The sequence below is a fragment of the Carcharodon carcharias genome, chromosome 21, assembly GCF_017639515.1.
Source record: "Carcharodon carcharias isolate sCarCar2 chromosome 21, sCarCar2.pri, whole genome shotgun sequence".
Taxonomy (NCBI): domain Eukaryota; kingdom Metazoa; phylum Chordata; class Chondrichthyes; order Lamniformes; family Lamnidae; genus Carcharodon; species Carcharodon carcharias.
Window position 1 is genome coordinate 55,045,915 of NC_054487.1, and position 20,740 is coordinate 55,066,654.

The 20,740-nt window shown below is 38.3% G+C and overlaps 1 protein-coding gene across 4 annotated transcripts in view; it reads left to right on the top strand.

Annotated features, from left to right (window-relative positions):
- Window positions 1-20,740, top strand: part of LOC121293098 (myoD family inhibitor domain-containing protein-like) — a 101,490-nt gene that overhangs the window by 9,374 nt on the left and 71,376 nt on the right. For 3 of the 4 annotated variants that reach the window (XM_041215729.1, XM_041215727.1, XM_041215726.1), the window contains exon 3: window positions 5,516-5,650. The exons of the other annotated variant lie outside the window; for it this stretch is intronic. In XM_041215729.1, coding sequence (XP_041071663.1) covers window positions 5,516-5,650 — 135 coding nt within the window. The remainder of the gene's footprint in view (window positions 1-5,515; window positions 5,651-20,740) is intronic. 4 annotated transcript variants of the gene reach the window in all.

The window sequence follows — 20,740 nt, forward strand, 5'->3', positions numbered from 1 at the left end:
CTGTTATTACTTCCTTAATAATGGATTCCAACATTTCTGACAATTGATGTCAGGCTAACTGGCCTGATGTCCTCTGTTTTCTCTCTCTCTCTCTCTCCCCTATCTTGAATAGCCGTATTACATTTGCTACCTTCCAATTCACTGAACAATTTCAGAATCTAGGGAACTTTGGAAGATATCTGCTATCTCTGCAACCACCTCTCTTTAGAATCCTAGGATGTAGTTGGTCAGGTTGCTGAATTATGTCAACCATCAGTGTTAATTTCTCCAATAACTTTTCTTTACTAATATTGCTTACTGATTTGACCCTTGGTTCGCCACTATTTCTGGTACGTTTTTTGTATCTTCAACTATGAAGATGGGCACAACATATTTGTTTAATACTCTGCCATTTCTTTATTTGCCATTTATATTTCTTCCTGTCTCAGCCTCCTGAGGGATTCAGGTTTATGTTTTTTTTAAGAGAAAAGAGCTCCAGTCTGCTTGGTATTTGTTCAGCTACAAAATCCCTCTCTTGTGGTGATGCAAGAGCTGTAAGTTAAATGAGTTGAGTGATCTTGATCTGGTTTCACATCATAGCACAAAGCTGTTGGGCTTGGCACTAAAGTGGCAATCTCACTTTGAGAGATTGAGAGAGTTGGTTTGCATTGGAAATAGAAATAGTACACTGAAGCATTGCAGGAAGTTCTCCTAGATATTTCCAGTCTTTCACTTCACAATGTCACCACGCTATTTATCTTATCCAGCAACTGAAGAATTCTTTTCAGCATTCTCAGTTTTCTATAGAATCCTTCTTATGCAGTGATATGTGCTTGGCTATCAATGTGGAAGCAGTACTGCCTGCACAACCATCTATGGCTGTAGAAAAAACCCATTGTTTGTATTATGGCCATATATCATAATGAAAATATCTGAATTAAGTTTGCATGATACCCAGAAAGTGATATTAGTTTTCTGTTGTCACAAGTGATTAATAGTCACATAGCTGCTGGAGCATCATTATTTGGATTTGGCTGATTGCATGATGATTTGCCGGGTCTCTGGTCTTCTGTATGTTTCCATCCAAGTGCAAGTTTTTCTGCAACTGTCACTGTTACTTGGTCACAGAGGAGGAATTATAGGAGGTAACAGTTCAGTTCATAGCTGGGAGTGAGATTTGTGAGAAAGTCCAGGGAGAGAAATTTAAAAGTTTTTTAAAGTGTTTTTCACTCTTCCCCAATCTTATTTTCATTTCCCCCTCTACTATTACTGTGAAAGTGTGGACAAGTACATTTTCTGAAATTACTGCCTGTATAGTTTTGAAGCAGTTGCTGTGGATCAGTCAATCTCTTTCCCTTTATTACTTCAGGAAAGCAGAATTGTTGGTCTTGCACATTAAAGGCATATCTATTAATTTAAAAGTTAGAGATTTTTGTTACAGCATTAGTCAGGAACTCAAAACATTCTGCACTGTTGCGTCCTTTTAGATACTGCATTCATTGTGCTCTATTTCCTTTCTGGCCAAGCTGCCTTTGGCTCTCAGCTCCTCCAAGTTGTGAACACACACAATTCTACAAAGGTGCCATTAGAGTTCATATTGTGAACTTAAAAATATTAAGTTGTGTTTTTGAAAATCAAGGGTTGGAAATTTTGGGGGTGGATGCCTGATGCAACAAATGACCATTCCATGGATGTATCACTGACTCTGTACCAAGTTCTTGGGTCAGCATAATGTGGGCTGATGTTTATTTACACTGTTTAGGTTGCCATAGAGCACTTGTTTTGGCTGAGGTGGGGGAATTTAGTTCCAAGTCCTATCTGCTTGTGAACATTAAATAAAATATTGCTCACTAACAGCAGTTTTCCAAAAGCAGTCAATTGACCTAGATTGCTTTCAGGAAACAGCCTTTTAAAATTGAAATTTCCTTCCATTTTATCAGCTCCTTAGTAATTCTGGTGACAAGACACGGGGCTCATTCATGCATCCATCATTGTATAGCTTTATAATACTCATACAGAAACAAAATCTGAAACAGAAATAAAATGTTGACAATACTCAGGGCAGAGAAAAGACCATTGACCCCAAAGGTCAACTCTTGTTTCTCTCTCCACAGTTGGTGCCTATCCTGCTGAGTATTTCCAGGATTTTCTTTCTGTTTTTATTTCATAATACACCAACCTCTTTGCAAGCTGGCTTGTTGTAATGACGAGTATTTAAGCCACAATTTCTGACTGATGCGCAAAAAGTCTGAATGCTGTAAATGTGTCATGTCCCAAGGGATTATATAATTTCCTTTTTTTTTGCCTTTTGTTTGTTTTAAAAGAAAAAAAATGTTTAAGTAGCGTAAAGTGATAACACCAGTGGTCCTGCTTGAACAAATTCAAACACATGAGAGTGAATGATGTTGTAAAATTAGTTGCTGAAAAATCCTCAGAATTTGAAGAGATCCTGTGGGGACTTTGTTTTCTGTTTAGCTATGCTGCAGGGTGTTTCACCAGCATGAGGAAAATTACCTTGAAAAAAAATTGCCAATAGTAAACCACCTGAATTGAACCCTGTTACTATGAAAGCATTATAAGGTGACTGGTTGGTAAGTTAGTATAAACTAAGGTTTAAGGTTTCTCAGTGTTCGTGTATGGCCTAGAAATTCACTAAGGCCTTGCCTGTTTCCCAGGCACCTAACAGGCACTGAAGTCTTCAATATTGAGAGCAGAAGTTGAACACTTAAAGGCTGGAAGTGCACCGTCTAGCATATTGCTATAGGCAAAACGTGTCCAGAGCGCTCACCTGCACTGGACCCTTTTGTATATGTAAATAAGTGCATAACGCCTGCCTGAGCTCCAGTGCAAAACTGGGTTGTCCTGCTGCATTCAAGAAAAGCAAGACTATTAGGAACCCATCCAATGAGCCTTAAACTGTCACCGTCAAAAAGTACACTACACTTCCCAATTGCTTTCCCTTTTTAATCGCTTATCTGAGGCCCTTGCCAGTGACAGTGTGGTCCTAAATTGATATCTCTTCAGTGAGCTGCCTGGGGACGGCCAGCTGGTCAGTAGACTGTATGTGGCAGCAGCAAACTCTGCTTTCGGTCGCACGATGGCTTATAGCGGTAAATTAGTGAAGGCAGTAACACTTTGCCATTTGAGATTTTTAATCATTTTTTAAAATTAGCCCTGCCATCTCTTTAAAAAGTGTCATGAACAATCCACTGAACTGTGCATGTGCCACACTGTGCATTGGAAAATAATGAAATGTTAACTCATCCATTTAGATGAATAATGGACAGAAAGCAGTGTTCAAAATGGGGTTGACAAGCAAATACAATATCAGGATTTTTAATCTGAGACATAGTTCTACAGAATATGAATTAATGCTCAGTCCAAAGAAATCTACACAGAACATCAGCGGTGAATTTTCACACACGACTTGTGATGCCTGTGATATTCAGTGTCATTGTTTGAAACACTGTCCCTTTGTACAACTGTGTTTTACTATAGAATTAGCCTTTCTGTGGGGCATGCAGTAAGGTATGGAGATTCTGATATTTTTTAAACGAAATGCCAAGGTGAAGCGCCATATTTCATCATAAAAACAAAATTGAAAATATACTACATGAGGAAGGAAGTAGTGATGCTGAGTTTGGGGTTTAAATGTTTTGAAGATCCTAAGAAGAATGTAAAATTGAGATGGGGAAGAAGTTTCAGTTTTAAGGCCCATACCTAAATATGTTCAAATAACTCAAGAGATAACAACGCCGAACATGCATTCAATTTTGTTTGTAAGGAGGAATAAGGGCATGTAGACTGCCATACGAGGATCTAAAACATATTTTGGAGCAGCACTGAACTAATAGTGTTGATAAAATAGAGGAAGGGTAGAATGGCTACAATGGATTTATAATTGGAGGGTCAAAAGTTTTACAGGAATTGTGTATCAGATCAACATTACTTGTTTCCTGTCAAGATCGCAGAACAGGATCCAGAAAAGTCTTCACAAATACGGGGGAACTATTCAAATCTTGACAGTCTTGAATTTTATTGAAAATGTTCAAATATAATTACAAATGATCAGCCAGATAATTTATTTTAGCTTATCTATATAGGAACACCCTGATGACCTCAAATGGCATCCAGGTGTTTGCAAATTGTTTCAAGAATTTTGTCTCCACCTCTCTACCTGAACACTCACTCCATGTGTTGATCATTTAGTGTGGAGAAAAACTTCCTGACATCACTTCTAAATTTGTATTTTACTACTTTAAGCCTATATCCCTTTTCTTACTTTCATGCAGTAGTTTGAAATTGAATTCTGAATTTACCTTTTTCTACATTTCTGTATAATATTTCTTGACCTTCCTTCAACAAGCCCAAGTTTATCTAATCTTATAACTCAGCTCTCTGATTCGCATCAGACTCTTGGCTATCCTCTGAACCAGTTCCAGGACTTGACTGTCTCTTTCCCCATCATATTGGTGAACAGGATACAGCATTCAAGGTAGGATCTGACCAGAGCACTTACAGTCAGAGCAGGAATATCTTCTGTCCTGTTTGCCTATATAGTCCTGTGTTCAGTTTGTTTTGCTGATTGCTGCCCTGTTGTGATCAGGTTGGCTGAGTGTTGAGTTTGCCAAAACCCCTCAATTCTTTTCAATTTCATCTTTACCAATTTCAACACCATTCATGGTATTTTTATATGGTTTTTATCTTTATTTGTATTACCTTTGTTAAATTTTATCTTCCATTGATATTCCCTTCATGCTCTCTCTAACTTATTTTGTAGTTCTTGTTCTGTCACCTTTACATCTTTTTCCCATCTTTGCTACCATTAAGTATCATCTGCAAATTTGACCATGTTGAATTACAATTCTGAATTCAAGCTGTTAATGAACATTAAAACAGTCGGGTTTTCAATACCAGTCCCTAGGGCAGCCCCCTCAGTACTCGCCCTGTAGTGATATTCTCAGAAATGACTTATTACCTCCTACCCTTCAACTTTTATTGAATCCCAGGTTTCACTCCGAGTCCCAAATCCTCCTGTTCTTAAATAGTAAGCATTATAGAACTTCTATGGAACTGTCCACTTGGAATGTTATTCCTCAGAAAGAGATCAGTGGTTAAGCAAAGAAGCTTTCTCTTCTGACTTGGTAGTAGCTGTTGTTTATGATGCCATCGTATTTGTAATCAATTCCATCATTGTGCATAGGATGTGTATAGAATCTGCACTGTAGTGACAACCTCTAAACCTTTTCTGTCTTCCAAGGTAAGATTTCTCAACTCTTTTCATTGCTGATTATTTTTTCTCTAGGTGTACTCTGTTGTCATGCCATCTCATAGCAATAAAATTTCTCTTCAAATTAGAACAAAATATATAATCACCTAAACAATGAGTGATGTGATTTTTGCTCATAAATATTTGAGAAATCCCTAGTATCAATTGATAGCCAAAATAAAGAAAATAATTTGTTCACTTAAACCTTTTTACATGTTTTTAGTAATTGGTCAACTGGAAGAAACATTGAATAATTGCCTCTTTCAGATACCAATAAGCCTGAGGAGGGGAGAGAAGTTGCACAGCAGGAGGCCTTACCTTCACCAGGTAACTGGGCCATACATCAAGATGCAGCACACCCATCAACCATGGTGAATGACACTACTGGTGATCTCATCAGAAGTAAGTGCATGGAAGGTCTTTTGACTAATGTTGTGCATTCTGGAACAAATTGCTGTCTGACAGTATTACAATAATACCACAATTACAGATAGTGGCAATATTGACATATAGTTAACTTGTGTCAAATGCAATAATGTCACTAAAGTAATATGAGTCAACAGAATTGCTTTAACAGAATGATGGCTGTCTGAGTGTATTAACAGTTTGTGTAAGTGCCACAGGTATTGCTGGGCCAGGACTGCTTTTTCTCATTACCATGCATGTTGTCAAACTTGTGTGAGTTTGTGGTGATATTTGCATTACAGATTTGTTGCTTTTGTTTTGAAGAACAAAAAACTCACTGTTGGTGGAATGGCTCTAGTACATATTCATTGGTGGCCCACTGTATGTACGCTTCTTGACGTGCTATGACTAGTTAAGTTTGGAACAATTCTGGTTTATAAATGTCATTTTCCAGTTTTTTGTAGAAAGAAAATCTGCACTGATGGTATCTTTCAAAATGGAAAACACTATTGTGAATCAAAATATGTAATACTTTTTTTTTGTCTCTTTTTGCTCTTGAATCTGTCATCATTAAAATTACTTTTATAAGCAAAGTTCTAGAAAGTATTCTTTGAAAAACAGCTTCAGTGTTCATTTCATTTTTTTTAACCAACTGAGAACCAAAAATGTGAAAACAAAGTTCTGTGATCAGTAAGGCACTTCACCTCTACTATTCATTAAAAACTAATTTTGTAAAGGTTCTTGCAACAAGTGTTCACATATTCAATAAAATATTCAAGGAACCTAAGGCCTGTTTTAGGTGTCTGTTTGAAATGCCTATTTAATTAAAAAAAAACTGCAAGAATTTAGCAGTGCGACCAATGCCTGTACAGAAACGTGGGTGTGTTATGATCCTTGTTGGGTAAGATCCAGTGAGTGACCAATGACATTTTGTTTAAAGTAGACAAAGTTTGAGGTTCAAGTTACTTATTTGAGGTTCAAGTTACATAAGATTCCAAGGGTTTTGAACAAACAAAAAATAAACTTTACTATTCAAGGTCAGAAAGGTAAAACAATTTACAATAGCGATCTTATATTAACTCTGAACGTTAGAGTATGAGGTACTTGTGAATTAACAAGCAAACTGTGGTTGAACATACCACACTACTCAGCAAATGGCAGTTGCAACCAAGACAGAGTCCATGGATTCCTCAACAACCCACCTGGACATTGGTAACGCTGAGTCAATCAGTTTCACTGAAACTCTGACTCTCATGAGGGATTCCAGTCATCATCTTCAAAGACCTAATCTTGGAATTCACTCCAAGTTGTTTCAACTCTGGCATCAACGATGGCCCATCTTGCAGGGTTTTCAATCTCGTTACCTGAGATTCTGTTCCCCTGGATTCTAGAGTGTGCACTCAACTGGCAATTTGCAAGCGCAGCTTTGGTTCTTTGGCCAGACCAAGCAGAACACTACTGCTCCAAAAGGGTACCTTTGCCTCTGTGGCCTGCAGCACAGAGTCACCAACCTTTGGCTGCATTCTTCACTTAGCCTGCTTACCCCCCCCCAGCCCTTTTTGCTGTTTTGAGCCTGTTTCTCTGCTTCTCCCTTAACTGAACTGGGACCTTTTCCTGTTCTTGTCCACTCCCTGGGACTCTCTCTTTTTTGGGACTTCTCCCTGTCCGCTGCCTGGGACTCTAGTCTCCCATGGTGCTCTGCTCCTGGTCCCCTGACCTGTATTATCGCACTGTTTTGCTTCCTGCAGAGGCACACTGGGCCCAAAAATAAGTCAAAAATTGCAGAACTGTGCATGTGCAACCCACTGCAGTCTGCACATACACAAAAGCTCTGAGTTCATCAGGAGTTGAAGTTTCCAACTTCTGCTCCCCAACGAGTTAAGTATAATTTTCATAACCCGTATAACACAACAGTTTCTATCCCTTTAGATTTCAAGTGCAGTCAGTTGCTAGCTTATACGAATTACATTTGAATGATATCTTTGCTTATGTAGCATTCAACAGATACGAAATGTCAGTTTTTTAGTACTCTAACTATACGAGTCCTGAGATGTTCGGTTTTAAAACTGAGGAGTCATGCCTATAGCTTTATTCTAATTAAGTTAATTTAAAGCATAGACAATTTAAGGTAAGGAGGGTTATACTAAGCTGTCACAATCAATGCATCATAAAATGATTATAACTCAGAAGGAGACCATTCAGCCATTTTGTTCGTGCTGGCTCTCTACCACTTGCTAGTACCACTTCCCTGCCCTTTTCCCCATAACCCAACAGCTTTTTCTTTCTCTTCAAGGGCGTATACAATTCCGTTTTCACAATCACATCATCGTTGCTTCTTTTGCAAATCACATTAAGTTGCCGTGCTCTGGTTCGCAGCCCTCCCACCAGTAGGAACAGTTTGTCTCTATCTACTCTGCCCAAATTCCTCATGATTTTTGAACACCTTTTGTTAAAACTCCTCTCAAACTTCTCTTCTCAAGGATCCCATCTCTCCAGCCTATCCACATAACTAAACCAGCTCATCCATGGACCATTTTCGTGAACCTTTTTCCACTCTCTCTAATGCCTATACATCCTTCCTGAAGTGTGTTGCCTAGAATTGGATACAGGTCTCCAGTGTTTTATACAGGTTTACCTTGACTTCCTTGCTTTTGTATTCTATGCCTTTACTTATAAAGCCCAGGATCTTGTGTGCCATTTTAACTGCTTTCTCAAGCTACCCTACCAACTTCAACCATTTGTCCACAAATGCCCCCAAGTCTCTTCTCTGTTACTATGCCCCTTTAGTACAGTACACTTTTTAATCTATATTGTCTCTCCACATTCTTCCTACTAAAACGTACCACTTCACACTTCATTCATTAAATTTCATCTGCTGCATGTCCACCTATTCCATGTACTTGTCAGTGTCCTTTTTTGAAGTCTATCACTAACCCCCTCGCAGTTCACCATTCCAAGTTTTGTCAGCTGCGAATTTTGAAATTGTATCCTACACACCTAAGTCCAGGTCATTACTGTAGATCAGAAAAACAGTGGTCCTATTACTGGCTTCTGAGGAGCCGCACTTCCTCCAGTCTGAAAACAATCCTTCTTCACTACTGTTTCCTGTCATTCAGCCATGTTTGTAGCCGCATTGCTACTGTCCCTTTTGTTTCATGGGCTTTGACTTTGCTGGCAAGCCTATTGCATGATATTTTATCAAGTGGCTTTTGGAAGCCCATATACATCAACCACACTATCACCTGCAACCCTCTCTTACCTCATCAAAACATAGTTAAACACTATTTGCCTTTAACAAATCCATGCTAGCTGCCCTTAATTAATCCACACTTGTCCAAGTGACTCTACACTCTGGCAGATGTAACTGAGTAGCAGTTAAGCTTCTTCCTTCTCAATATTGGGGTCTGATGTACTACCTTTGTTGTCCAGGCTCAGAGCCAGTCGACATGTACCAACTATCATTCTTCCCTGCTCTTGAAGGCTTGTGAGCACACTACATAGTGTATTTGTCCAATGACCAAATCAACATTTTGATGAATTGTTAATTCAAGTCTGGAATAGGAATTCTTTAAAAGTAAAGATTGCATACCTCTTTCTTACCACCCCCTCCCCCAGCAAACCAGAAGCTAATTTATTTTTGTAAAAAGAATGATTCAAAATGTATAGTCATCATTTTGTGTGCCTGCTCTCACTGAGCAACTTTGAATTCTAGGTGTGTTTACATTGCAAGTTTCTATACTATTTAGTTATTCTATACTATTTAGTTATTTTAATTTATTTTTGTCTTTTTTTTCTTGGTGTTGGAAGTTTTCTGACTTTTCAAGTGCTATATGACACAAGTAGACACCTGTTTTATTGTATGAGTTTATGGTCTGTAGATTTTTGTACCAAGTATAATTTATTCAATTTTTTTCTGGTTTTGTACAAGGTCAAATGTGAAGTTTTTAAATATTAGTTTATAACTTACAATTAAAGAAATGTATATACTTTTTTTGCATTCCAAAGTTTATAGACCATGAATTGTTGTTGAGGTAGAGTTGCTATTATTTTGAAGGCAAATGCAGAAGCCAAGTTTTACATAAATGGACAGCAAAGAGGTAAATACCAGTAATTTTGTTTTTGAAGGTGTTGATTGAGAGATGAACATTGGTCTGGACAGCAAGAGTAGTACCATTAAAAACAGACAAACCTCAGTTTAACGTCTCATCCGAATGACAATGCCTACAACTTTGCAGCAGTCCCTCAGTGCTGCACAGAAGCGTCAGCCTGGATTATACCCTTTAAATGCTTCAGATCCATAACTTGTATTCGCAACCCCTTGATTCAGAGGGAGGAATATCTCCATTCAGTCAGACATTGGTTTTATTTGCAGGAAAGTAATATTTGTAAATCCAGCTGCCAGCATTATCAAAGCTTGGGATCAAAAGGTGGTGTATGTTGTTACAAAAGTCTGGATTTTCCACTAGGATGGAAATCCTGCCGGAAGTGTGGCAGGATGAGAATGACTCACACCAGATGTCGCTGGTATGACACTGCTCTGATTTCTGTGGGGTTTTGAGGTTCAGTTTAATTTGAATAATTTATATCTCCTCCCCTGGTTTGGAGCTCACCTATTTTAAGACAGTAAATAACATGCTGTTGGTCAGTCAGTATCTGTAAATTGTGGTTATAAGCCTTTGAAGAACACTTCAAGCTGAAATGTTAACCTGTCTCTTCTCATTGGATCATCTGTGTATTCCTACTTTTTTTTCCCTTTTTTAATGGTGGTTGAGATAGCCGTATAGTTAGTCTTGATCTTTGAGAAAGTCCATAAACTCATCATACTTGGTAATGGACATGAGTGGCGGGATTGAAGATTGAAGTAGGCAGTTGATTGTTGAGAGAAGGTTTGCAATTAGTCTTAACCTGAAGGAGATTGTAGGAGGATCTGGCTGCACTTATTCATATGCAGATTAAAGGAGGCAGTATGTAATAACCAAAAGAAAATGTATGTCATGAATGCAATTGTCAGTATGTGGGAAGGCAGTGGAAAGAAAAATTGCAAGGCTGAGAGAAGGTTGTCCTTTTCAGATGATGAGGAATAGTATGGGACCAGGAACAGATCCTTGAGGAACTCCCAGAGTTAAATGCGGGAACAGGTTGAGAAACCATTGCTTGAGATTATCTGGTTACGGATTAATAAGAATAGAACAAGGAAAAGGCAGCTCTACTGGATAATGGAGATGAGGTTTTGGAGGAGACTGTTGTGGTCAAGGCTGTATGCAGGTTGGGAAGAATGAGGAAGGATTGTGCCATAGTGCACTATCATGTAGGGTCCAATTTGTGATTTTGATATGGATCATTTCTCTGGCAGGGTGAAAACATAGTTGGAGAAGTTGAAACGAGCAGTTATGGGAGAGATGGGTATGCATTTGGGAGCAGCAACATGTTGAAGGACACTGGAGCAGAAAGAGAAGTTGGAGATGGGGCGATTGTTTATAAGGACAGAGAGGTCAAGGGTGCGTATTTTTCTAAAGGTGGGAGGTAATGACAGATTTCATAGTAAGCCATTCAATTGTAGTGGAACTAGGATTTATTCAATACTTTAGCAAGGCATACCAGTTGTTTCACTGCCATTGATCTTTCATACAGATGTCAGGCACTAATACTCGAACGTGTATCAAGTTGGCTATAAAAAGATTGCATACTGGTTTTGATACAGTTAGTTGGACATTTTTTCCATGACAAATGCAGGCCTTTAGGGCTAGTAACTTGTAAAGAAAAAAATAAAGGGTGTGTAACATATATTTAGATGCTTGGACATGTTTGAATAGTATAGAGTGATTGATTACACACATAATTAGTTAAATGTTTCAAATTTATTTTTTAGAAGTGTATCTTTTATTGAAAAATAATTACAATTGTCTGTGGGGAAAGGAGAGAGTTGGTCTTAAATAATCAGTATTACCAAATTTAAGGTTGTAAGCACAATGTGGAAATTAAAGGAGCAAAAGTAGATAATTGGAGCCTAAATAGAACTTCTTTTATTGAAAGTATATCTGCCTTTGGACCTTTTGCTTGACAAATGTAGGAACATTAGTATAATTTCAAGTGGTAAGTATTCTGGCAGGCCCTAATCAGCTTCATATTCCTCCAGAGTGAGGTGTAGGAACAGGAGTTAAGACCTTAACAGCTTTAATAAGAAATAGCATCCCAGTATAGAATCACTAAATCCAAAATGGGTTTGACTCTCATCAGCTTCTCAATATTGACCTTGGGTGATGGATGGCCTGATGAAGTATCTTTATTGTGTTTGCTGTGTAACATGAGGGGAAAGTACAACATCCTATAATCTAATACACATGCCATGCAAATCCAAATCGCATTAGTAAACAATGTGCTACAATGTGTGCAGCAAAAGTGTTGATTGCACAATGGGTAATCTGCCATCCCCAAAAATTGATGTATCATTGCCTGCAGGGACTCGGGCAATATAGCAGAGATAAAGACTTATTAGATTTGATGGTTTTTCTGAGTATTTCAGAAAAAAATCCAGCTGTCTGAGGTTTATCACAGCCCCTTTCTTTTTTTAGAAACTCTTGAGTAACTCGGATAAAATTAAGTTAATAGACAAGTAAATTGAAAAAATGTTTTAAGTCAAGTGAATCAATTTATTTTTCTATTTCACTTTTTAATATGTTTTAATCTTCTTAAACTTTAAATAAAATGGAAAATTACTAGATGGATATAGAGGTGGTTCTCTTTCTGATGTTCCAGATTATTTTTTAACTCTTTCCCTCCAAGTTTTTGCATGAGTATTTCTCCAACATGTAATTTTCAGTATCTATACTCTGCTCAATTTTCACACACTGTAATATATCCCAAGTCATGAATCCAGAACTCCATTATATTCTAACAGAACTTCCAACAGAAATAACATTTCTGTTAGCCTGCATCAAAAATTCTCCTCTCTTCCACTACCACTCCTCAATTACAGCATTTGCATACTAAGAAATAAGATTTTGACCCTTCTTTAATTTTTCCTTGTGACACTGCAGTACACATTACTTGAGCTCATTAAATTGAGCATGTAAAATAATGAATAGAATTTGACTTAATATGATTTATTTCAAAATGTTGGGAGTCTATCTATACCCTTCTAAATTCTCAAGCAGCTAAGATGCCCAAAAATTCTGAGACTTCGGGAAACATGGCTGCCTTGTCATTTTCTTTTAAAACTTTGACTCGGCCTGAATTAACTGTAAGTAGCCAGTGAATGTTGTCGTTGTGAATTGGCCTTGCCGTTGCCTGTTTAATCTTTGCGGTATTTTGTGCTGCAATTTGCTAGAAGTGTGAGATGGAACTGGTGCTGTGCTCCCCTACAGGGTGCCTGGGATTAGAGTGAACAAGGCAAGGTATCCCTTTTAACTAATCAGAATGAAGGATTGTGAAATGAACAGCATAAGGTTTGAAAAAAGAGCCATTAGAATGATGAGCAAATCAGGCGCAGAAAAAGAAATAGAGAGGAAAAGAAAGACTGGAATAAGAAATTTTTAAAAAGATGATATCAAGTTCCTTTTTACATTTAAAAAAAAACTCACCTGACAATGGGATGCCATGCTTCTAATAATTTTTAGTGCCAGAGAGATCGACTGGCAGTCATTAACACATCATGTTGTTGAAAAAGTACTTAGACTTAACTTTGCTTGGTAGGTTTTCTGCTTGTTTACCATGGAAGTACAGGAACTTAACGTGGCTCAATGCATTTGGATGGGAAGCCATTTTATGAAGGTTACACTGGCATGCAGCATCTCTGACAGCAGTTTTTGATTTCTGCATTTAATCACATTTCTGCCCTCACCTGGAGTTGCTTTGGTATTTGCACAAATAAATGTCCTATTGGCCTGACTGTCATTTTGACATCCCATTTTGGGTCAAAAAGCTCCTCTGAGATTTAAGAATAAGGCCCATTCTTAAACAATTCAGCAAGCCTCTATCGATAGCACCTTACCTCGAAGGACTAAGGACAGCGGATGTATGGGAACACCACCACCTGCAAATAGTCCTCTTAAGCTGCATGTCTTGACTTGAAATTATATCACCATTCCTTCACTGTCACTGGATCAGAATTCTGGCACTTGCTCCATAACAGCACTGTCCAGAAGGCAGCTTGCCACCACCACCTCAAGGCAATTAGGGTTGGATCACAAATGCTGGCTTCGCCAGTGAGGCTCACATCCCATGACTGAATTTTTAAAAAAAAATTACAGCATGCTTAATTCTTGTCCATCTGACCTGCAAATATTGTTGTTTTTATTTAAATATTGTATTCCATAGCAGTAAGAAATCTTGCCTTAAAGAAACTTGTGGCTTATGTAATTCTGGCCTTGTTTAAATGCTTTTCAGATTTTATTTGAAGGTGCATTGACCATGCTGGATAAAATTATAATAAATTGTGTTTACCATAGGATAGAGTACTGTTGACTCCAGTTGTTAATATTTAGAAATGCTAATGGAAAATAACAGTTTAAAAGTCCTCAGTACAGCTTTTTCATAGTTCAGGCATTGGGGTAGTTCTTGGCTATGTGTGATCGTATGAAATGGGTGACAGTGAATCAGCAATCCAATTTACATCTCTCCTAGTGGAGACCAAAAATCAGCAAAATATAAAATGCCCTTCTGACTCCAACATCTGTTTTACACTATTGTGAGTCAGGATCTACCTCAGCAGTTTTGAGTTGGTGTCCAGGACTGTTTATAAGTTTGTTTATGGAGCTGTTTACTGCTATATGCACCAAAGGGATATTATATTAATGTGAGGGAAAATTTTAATGATGGTTTAATGAAACTATTCTGAAGCATTAGAACATCTTATAAGATGGAATACTGCCTCAATTTTTTTTCAGTTTACTGCTGGGCATGATTATATGGAAGATATCCTTTCCTCCCCATCCCTCTTCATGCAGCTTTTAAAATTAAATTATTTTGAAGCAATTCCAAAAGAATTACATGAATTGTAGTTGCCCAGGTATTTTTTTTGTTAATTGGGCACTTGATCAGCAGATACTTCAATACTGTTAAGGTTTGTTGGATAACACTTCTCAAAAGTGCTTAAGACTCACAAGTGCTATTGTTTAAAGGGGTTTATTGAGTGTGATTTTGTGTTATATTGGAACTATCAGAATAGACAAGGTAGACATATGACCCTTGACAGGTGGGAAAGTTTACCAGTCCCAGATCAGACGGACGAAATAACCTGTTCTCTGTTGCCTACCATAATGATCTCTTCAAAGCCTTTGACCTGATCAGGATGCTAAGACGAAGCAACAAACCTCAAGAGTTTCTCCACTGTCCCTCCCCCATGTTCTTTTTCTGCTTCAACACAAAAACAGAATTACCTGGAAAAACTCAGCAGGTCTGGCAGCATCGGCGGAGAAGAAAAGAGTTGACGTTTCGAGTCCTCATGACCCTTCAGCAGAACTGGTTCTGACCCAGTTCTGCTGAAGGGTCATGAGGACTCGAAACGTCAACTCTTCTCTGCCGATGCTGCCAGACCTGCTGAAACTATTCTGAAGCATTAGAACATCTTATAAGATGGAATACTGCCTCAATTTTTTTTCAGTTTACTGCTGGGCATGATTATATGGAAGATATCCTTTCCTCCCCATCCCTCTTCATGCAGCTTTTAAAATTAAATTATTTTGAAGCAATTCCAAAAGAATTACATGAATTGTAGTTGCCCAGGTTCTGTTTTTGATTTGGATTTCCAGCATCTGCAGTTTTTTGTTTTTATCTCTTTTTCTGCTTGACTGCTCATTTATATGCTTTATTTTTAGGGGTTGATGAGTGTCCCCTACCAACCACTTGTTCAGTTGCAGCTTCCCACCCGATTGTCCAATTATCAAATGACAAGTAGCCAAGGTAGCCCCTTCCTTTCCAGCCTCATCTTGCCCTGAGGAATGTTGACTTAATGCTGAAGGAACTATGTGATATAGATAATGACTTTCTGATGAGCAATGGATAATTGACTTCTGTGTTTGTTATCTTCAGGAGGGGCTGGGCAGTTCTTTGAACTTGAGAGAAAAACCTATTGCTAAGAAACCACAGCTTTGGCATTTCTTCTACAAATATTATTTCTAGCAACTCTATAATATTTTCAGAACTATTCTAACTATAGTTAGATTTTTAGGATTACCATTTTCTTATTGTCACAGAATTTATATAATTAGCAGCTGTGGTTATGTCAGCTTAAAAAATCTTTGTGCAATGAATTTTGGTGGGCATGCTTTATAAACAATTATATTTGTGAAATTATTTTCAAAGCTTATCTGTGGTGCAAAAAAGTGAATGTGACACAAGTAGTTATTTTCAAATTGACTGGGACTTAATAATTTATTAAAATGTCAAACTGATGTATATAAGTGCAGGAGATTACTTATTGCATTTTCAAAATGAAAATCTCCTTTGCTCCTATTCTATATAAGTGCAGCTGAATTTGTCCAGCTGGATTGATGTATGAGGCTAGCTACAACTACAACAGCAAAGGGCAGCAAAATATAATATAGATCAATGTGATACTATCCTTGACATTTGCAGCTGCTCGGTGCAGTGCTTCTTTCTTTAATGTGTGCTTCAGCAAGGGATTATTTTAGAGGGTGAATTTTCTGCTTGTGTGTACCTAGAGTTAAAGTTTGGAATTCTCTTCAGCAAACAACAATTGATACTAGATTAATTGTAAACTTTAAATCTGAGATTGATAGATTTTTTTTCTTAAAATATCAAGGGATAAGAGGCAAAGATGGGCATATGAAGGTAGGTCACTGAGCAGCCATGATCTCATTGAAATACAGAACAGGGTCAAGGAGCTAAAGGGCTTAGTCCATCCTATGTTCTCTGTTCTTGAACCTCACCCACTGATGGTGGATTTTAGGAAATTATTGGCAAGTGTGTGTCCCACGCTATTCCATCCACTGATTGAAAATTGTGGGCTTTGCACCGATGAGTTATTGATATGTGCTCCCAAGAGGTGCAAGAAGGAAACTTAATTTCATCTTGTTACAATGCAATTTTCACAGTTGTGGTGCCAAGTCTAATCAAATTTCATATGTTTTGATGATTGCAGACCATTGTTTAACTTTCCTGTAGATGACAATATGTTTGGGTTGTCAGCAGTAAAAGTAGCCACATTGGTTTAAATTTCAATGTGGCAGGCAAGTAAAGAAATGTAAAATTCCCAAAATATTAAAGTATGATGTAAGATGCAGGAAGTATTCAAATACACACTTTTTTAACTTTACAAAATCCTAGCTTTGCTTTTCCCCATTGATTACCTCTTTCATAATTCACTTCAATATTTTTAGAAAAAAAAGTTGCTGAAATTTCCTATTATTTCAACACCTTTAACAATATGCCTCAGTCTTCAAAACCTAATGGAAGAACTTCCCTGGATCCAAATTTTCATATCTTAAAAGGCTACTGATAAGTTTTATCTTTTACACCTTTTAATAAAGTCCCATGATGGATTATTATTCTTAACTGTGATCTAATGTGACAATTAGCCTTATAACTCACTTCTTGACTCCCTTCATGTACTACATGTTTTTGATAATTTGGACACCAAAACTAAATTGTTGCTGATGCAATCTCACCAAGGCCAGATACACCTTTAACATCACCTTTGTAGACTTATCCCCACTTTTAATTTTGAGTTTCTTCACAGTCTTTGAGTACTGAGCCAATGGTTTTAGAGCTGTATCAGCGAAAATTGTAATATCTCTATCGCATTGTCTTCAAGCATGCTCTGTTTAATTTGTGATCCGCATTCTTATTTCCTTTTCCTAATCCATGTTGAATTGAATTGTATATGTTACCTCTCTGGTTTGTGACCCAGCTTGCATTGATTTCTTTGGACTATCATACATTGGTTTAACATTATTGATTGCATACAGTTTACCTGTATATGCAAACTTAGACACCCTGGTCAGTAATTTTACCCCAAGTGTTTGCATATAACTATCAAGTTTGTACATAACTAGCAGTAGCCTCAACATGAATCCTTTTGAAACTCCATTGTCAATAGTGTTTCCCTCTGACATGTACCAAACATTCTTCACTTATCCCGCTGGCACCAATTTGTTCACGGGCCAGGTATCATGAAACAAAATTGGGTTTCAAAGAAAGAAATGAATTAAAATGTTGTACTCCAAAGAAAATCCAAACCCCACCCCCTTCACAAACTTTGCAGTTTACCTCAAGAAGTGCAGTGATTTTTAAGGGCATTTAAACACATGAATGGAGGATATGTAGGAATATTATTTTTGTGATTGTTTTTAACCAGGGTGGGAAAGGTGTGGAGTGGTGTTGCTTGATATTTGGAGAGCAGTCTCAGGCAAGGACCAAATACTTAGTATCAGAAGGGTAATGCAGAGTGTAGTCATTTTCATATTTGTTCCTGATATGTGGGTAAAGTGACAATGCCACATATTCGGCCTATTCTGGACAAGGATTGTTTTTAGAATGGAGTAGCTTGCGAGGTCAGTTTACCTGCCACATACAGGCCAGACTGAATATGGGTGACAGCCTGTCTTCCCTTAAGGGCATTAATAAACTAGTTGAGATTTTATGGAAATATTCAACTTTTTTTGGTGCCAGTCAAAAAAGGCAATGTTTATTGAATTCAGAATTGAGCAGTCTAGTCTTGATGTAAAACAAAAACAGAATTACCTAGAAAAACTCAGCAGGTCTGGCAGCATCGGCGGAGAAGAAAAGAGTTGACGTTTCGAGTCCTCATGACCCTTCAACAGAACTAGGTGAATCACTGTTGCAGGGTCATGAGGACTCGAAACGTCAACTCTTTTCTTCTCCGCCGATGCTGCCAGACCTGCTGAGTTTTTCCAGGTAATTCTGTTTTTGTTTTGGATTTCCAGCATCCGCAGTTTTTTGTTTTTAGTCTTGATGTAAACTGTTTGATTATTGATTGGATCAAATGACTTTTTTCATTGTTCCAATAAGACTACGTTTTCAAATTTCTCTTGTGTGGCTTTTTGAATTTAAAGTTCATAAGACCTATGGAAGTGTCCCAAAGCTTCCTAATGTTGGTCTGATGTAGTTGACTTTTCATTGACCTGTGGCATAACTTTATATAGTGCTTGAAAGTAACAAGACTGTTTGTTGAATGAACAGGAGAAAAATGTCCTTGAAAGCAGCACCATACTACCACCACTGCTGAAGGTGTTGTTGAGGAAGGTGTAATTTTATGTGCAAAGCTTTATCGGTTAGTGCATATCATTAAGCCCTTATTAAATCAATAGTAGGGAGCAATTGCATTCAGCCTGTTATGATCCTCAGGCCCTTGCCTTGACTCATCTATGTCTTTTGACTATTCCAGTGCTCCCCTGGCCATCTTCCGCTCTCCAGAAACAGATCATCTGAAGCTCTGTTGTCTGTTTCCTATCCTACATCAGTTCCCATTTACCCATCACCCCTGTGCTACATTGGCTCCACAGTGCTCCAAAGTGTTATAGATTGCTGTCCATTCTTGAATCGATCAGAAAACACAGGATTTGAGTTCCCAGCACTAAACGTGTGTTAGTGCAATAGCCTCACTCTGCCCCATTCCTCTATGCTTTCGTTGTTGAGCATGGCCTGTTAGATGGAAATGAGGCATTAAATTTTTAAGGCCCTGTTTCCCATGCAAATTCAAGTCAGAGAACCAGCAAAAGCAGATTAATGACCTCAAAGAAACCATGACATTTCAAAAGTATCTCTGAATATTGGTTTATGATGAATAGAGTATGAAATGTCATGAGTTGCAATCCCAGCATTTATACTGTGATCAAGCTTATGGGTGGCCACTGGTATTGGCTCTGCAGGAGATTGCAGTGTCAGTGGGAGGGCACTTAATCAGTATAATATGGACACCATTTCAGTCATATCTCTGGAGCCTGTCTTCCCCATGTGCCTGGAGACCTCAGCCTGGGACTGAAGAGGGAGTTGCCTAAACTTGACTGAGCATGTACATATATCTGTCACCCTTTCAAAATAAACAACCAAGAATTCTTTCAGAATTCAAATGACCACAGAAGACATGGCCTGAACCTAAGGATCATTGAAGTAATGAAGAGAATCAGATAGCCTCAGGAAGGACATAATATAGAAGCAAGAGTAGACCATGCAGCTCATTGAGCCTGCTCTGCCATTCATGGCTGAGCTTGGACTTAACTCCACTTTCTTGCCTGCCCTTGATTCCCTGAGAATCTGTCTATCTCAGCCTTAAGTATGAATTTGGACATGGGCATTGCTGGCAAGGCCAACATTTATTACCCATCCGTAATTGCCCTTGAGAAGGTGGTGAGTTGCAGCCTTGAACTGCTGCAGTCCATGTGGTGTAGCCACACCCAGAGTGCTGCTGGGAAGGGAGTTGCAGAATTTTGAAGGACTAATTATATAGTTCAAAGTCAGGATAATGCGTGGCTTGGAGGGGAAACTTGCAGATTGTGGTGTCCTCATGCATCTTATTCTTATAGCTGGTAGAGGTCCTGGGTTTGGAGAGTGTTGTTGAAGGAACCTTGAAGTTGCTGCAATGCATCTTGTCTATAGTACACATTGTCACTGTGCATAAGTGGTGGAGGGAGTGAATATTTAAGTTGGTGATTGGGACACTAAAATGGTAAGCAACATTTGTGCCACACGTCAGCCAAGCCTGAATGTTGTTCAGGTCTTGCTGCATATGGACGTGGACTGCTTCAGTATCTGAGGAGTCATGAATGGTGTTGAACATTGTGAAACCATAGTGAACATCCCCACTTCTGACTTATGATGGAGGGAAGGCCATTGAAACAACAGAAGATGGTTGGGTCTAGGACACTCCCCCGGAGGAACTCTTGCAGCAATGTCCTGGGCCTACGGTGATTGACCTCCAACAACCATACCGTTTTCCTTTGTGCCAAGTATGACTCCAACCAATAAAGGGTTTTCCTCCTATTTGCATTGACTTTGACTTTGCCAGAGCCCCTTGATGCCACAACATCAACAATTGAGTATCCACAACCCTATGGGGATAAAGAATTTCCAAAGATTCACAACCCCTTGAGTGAAGAAGGATCTCCT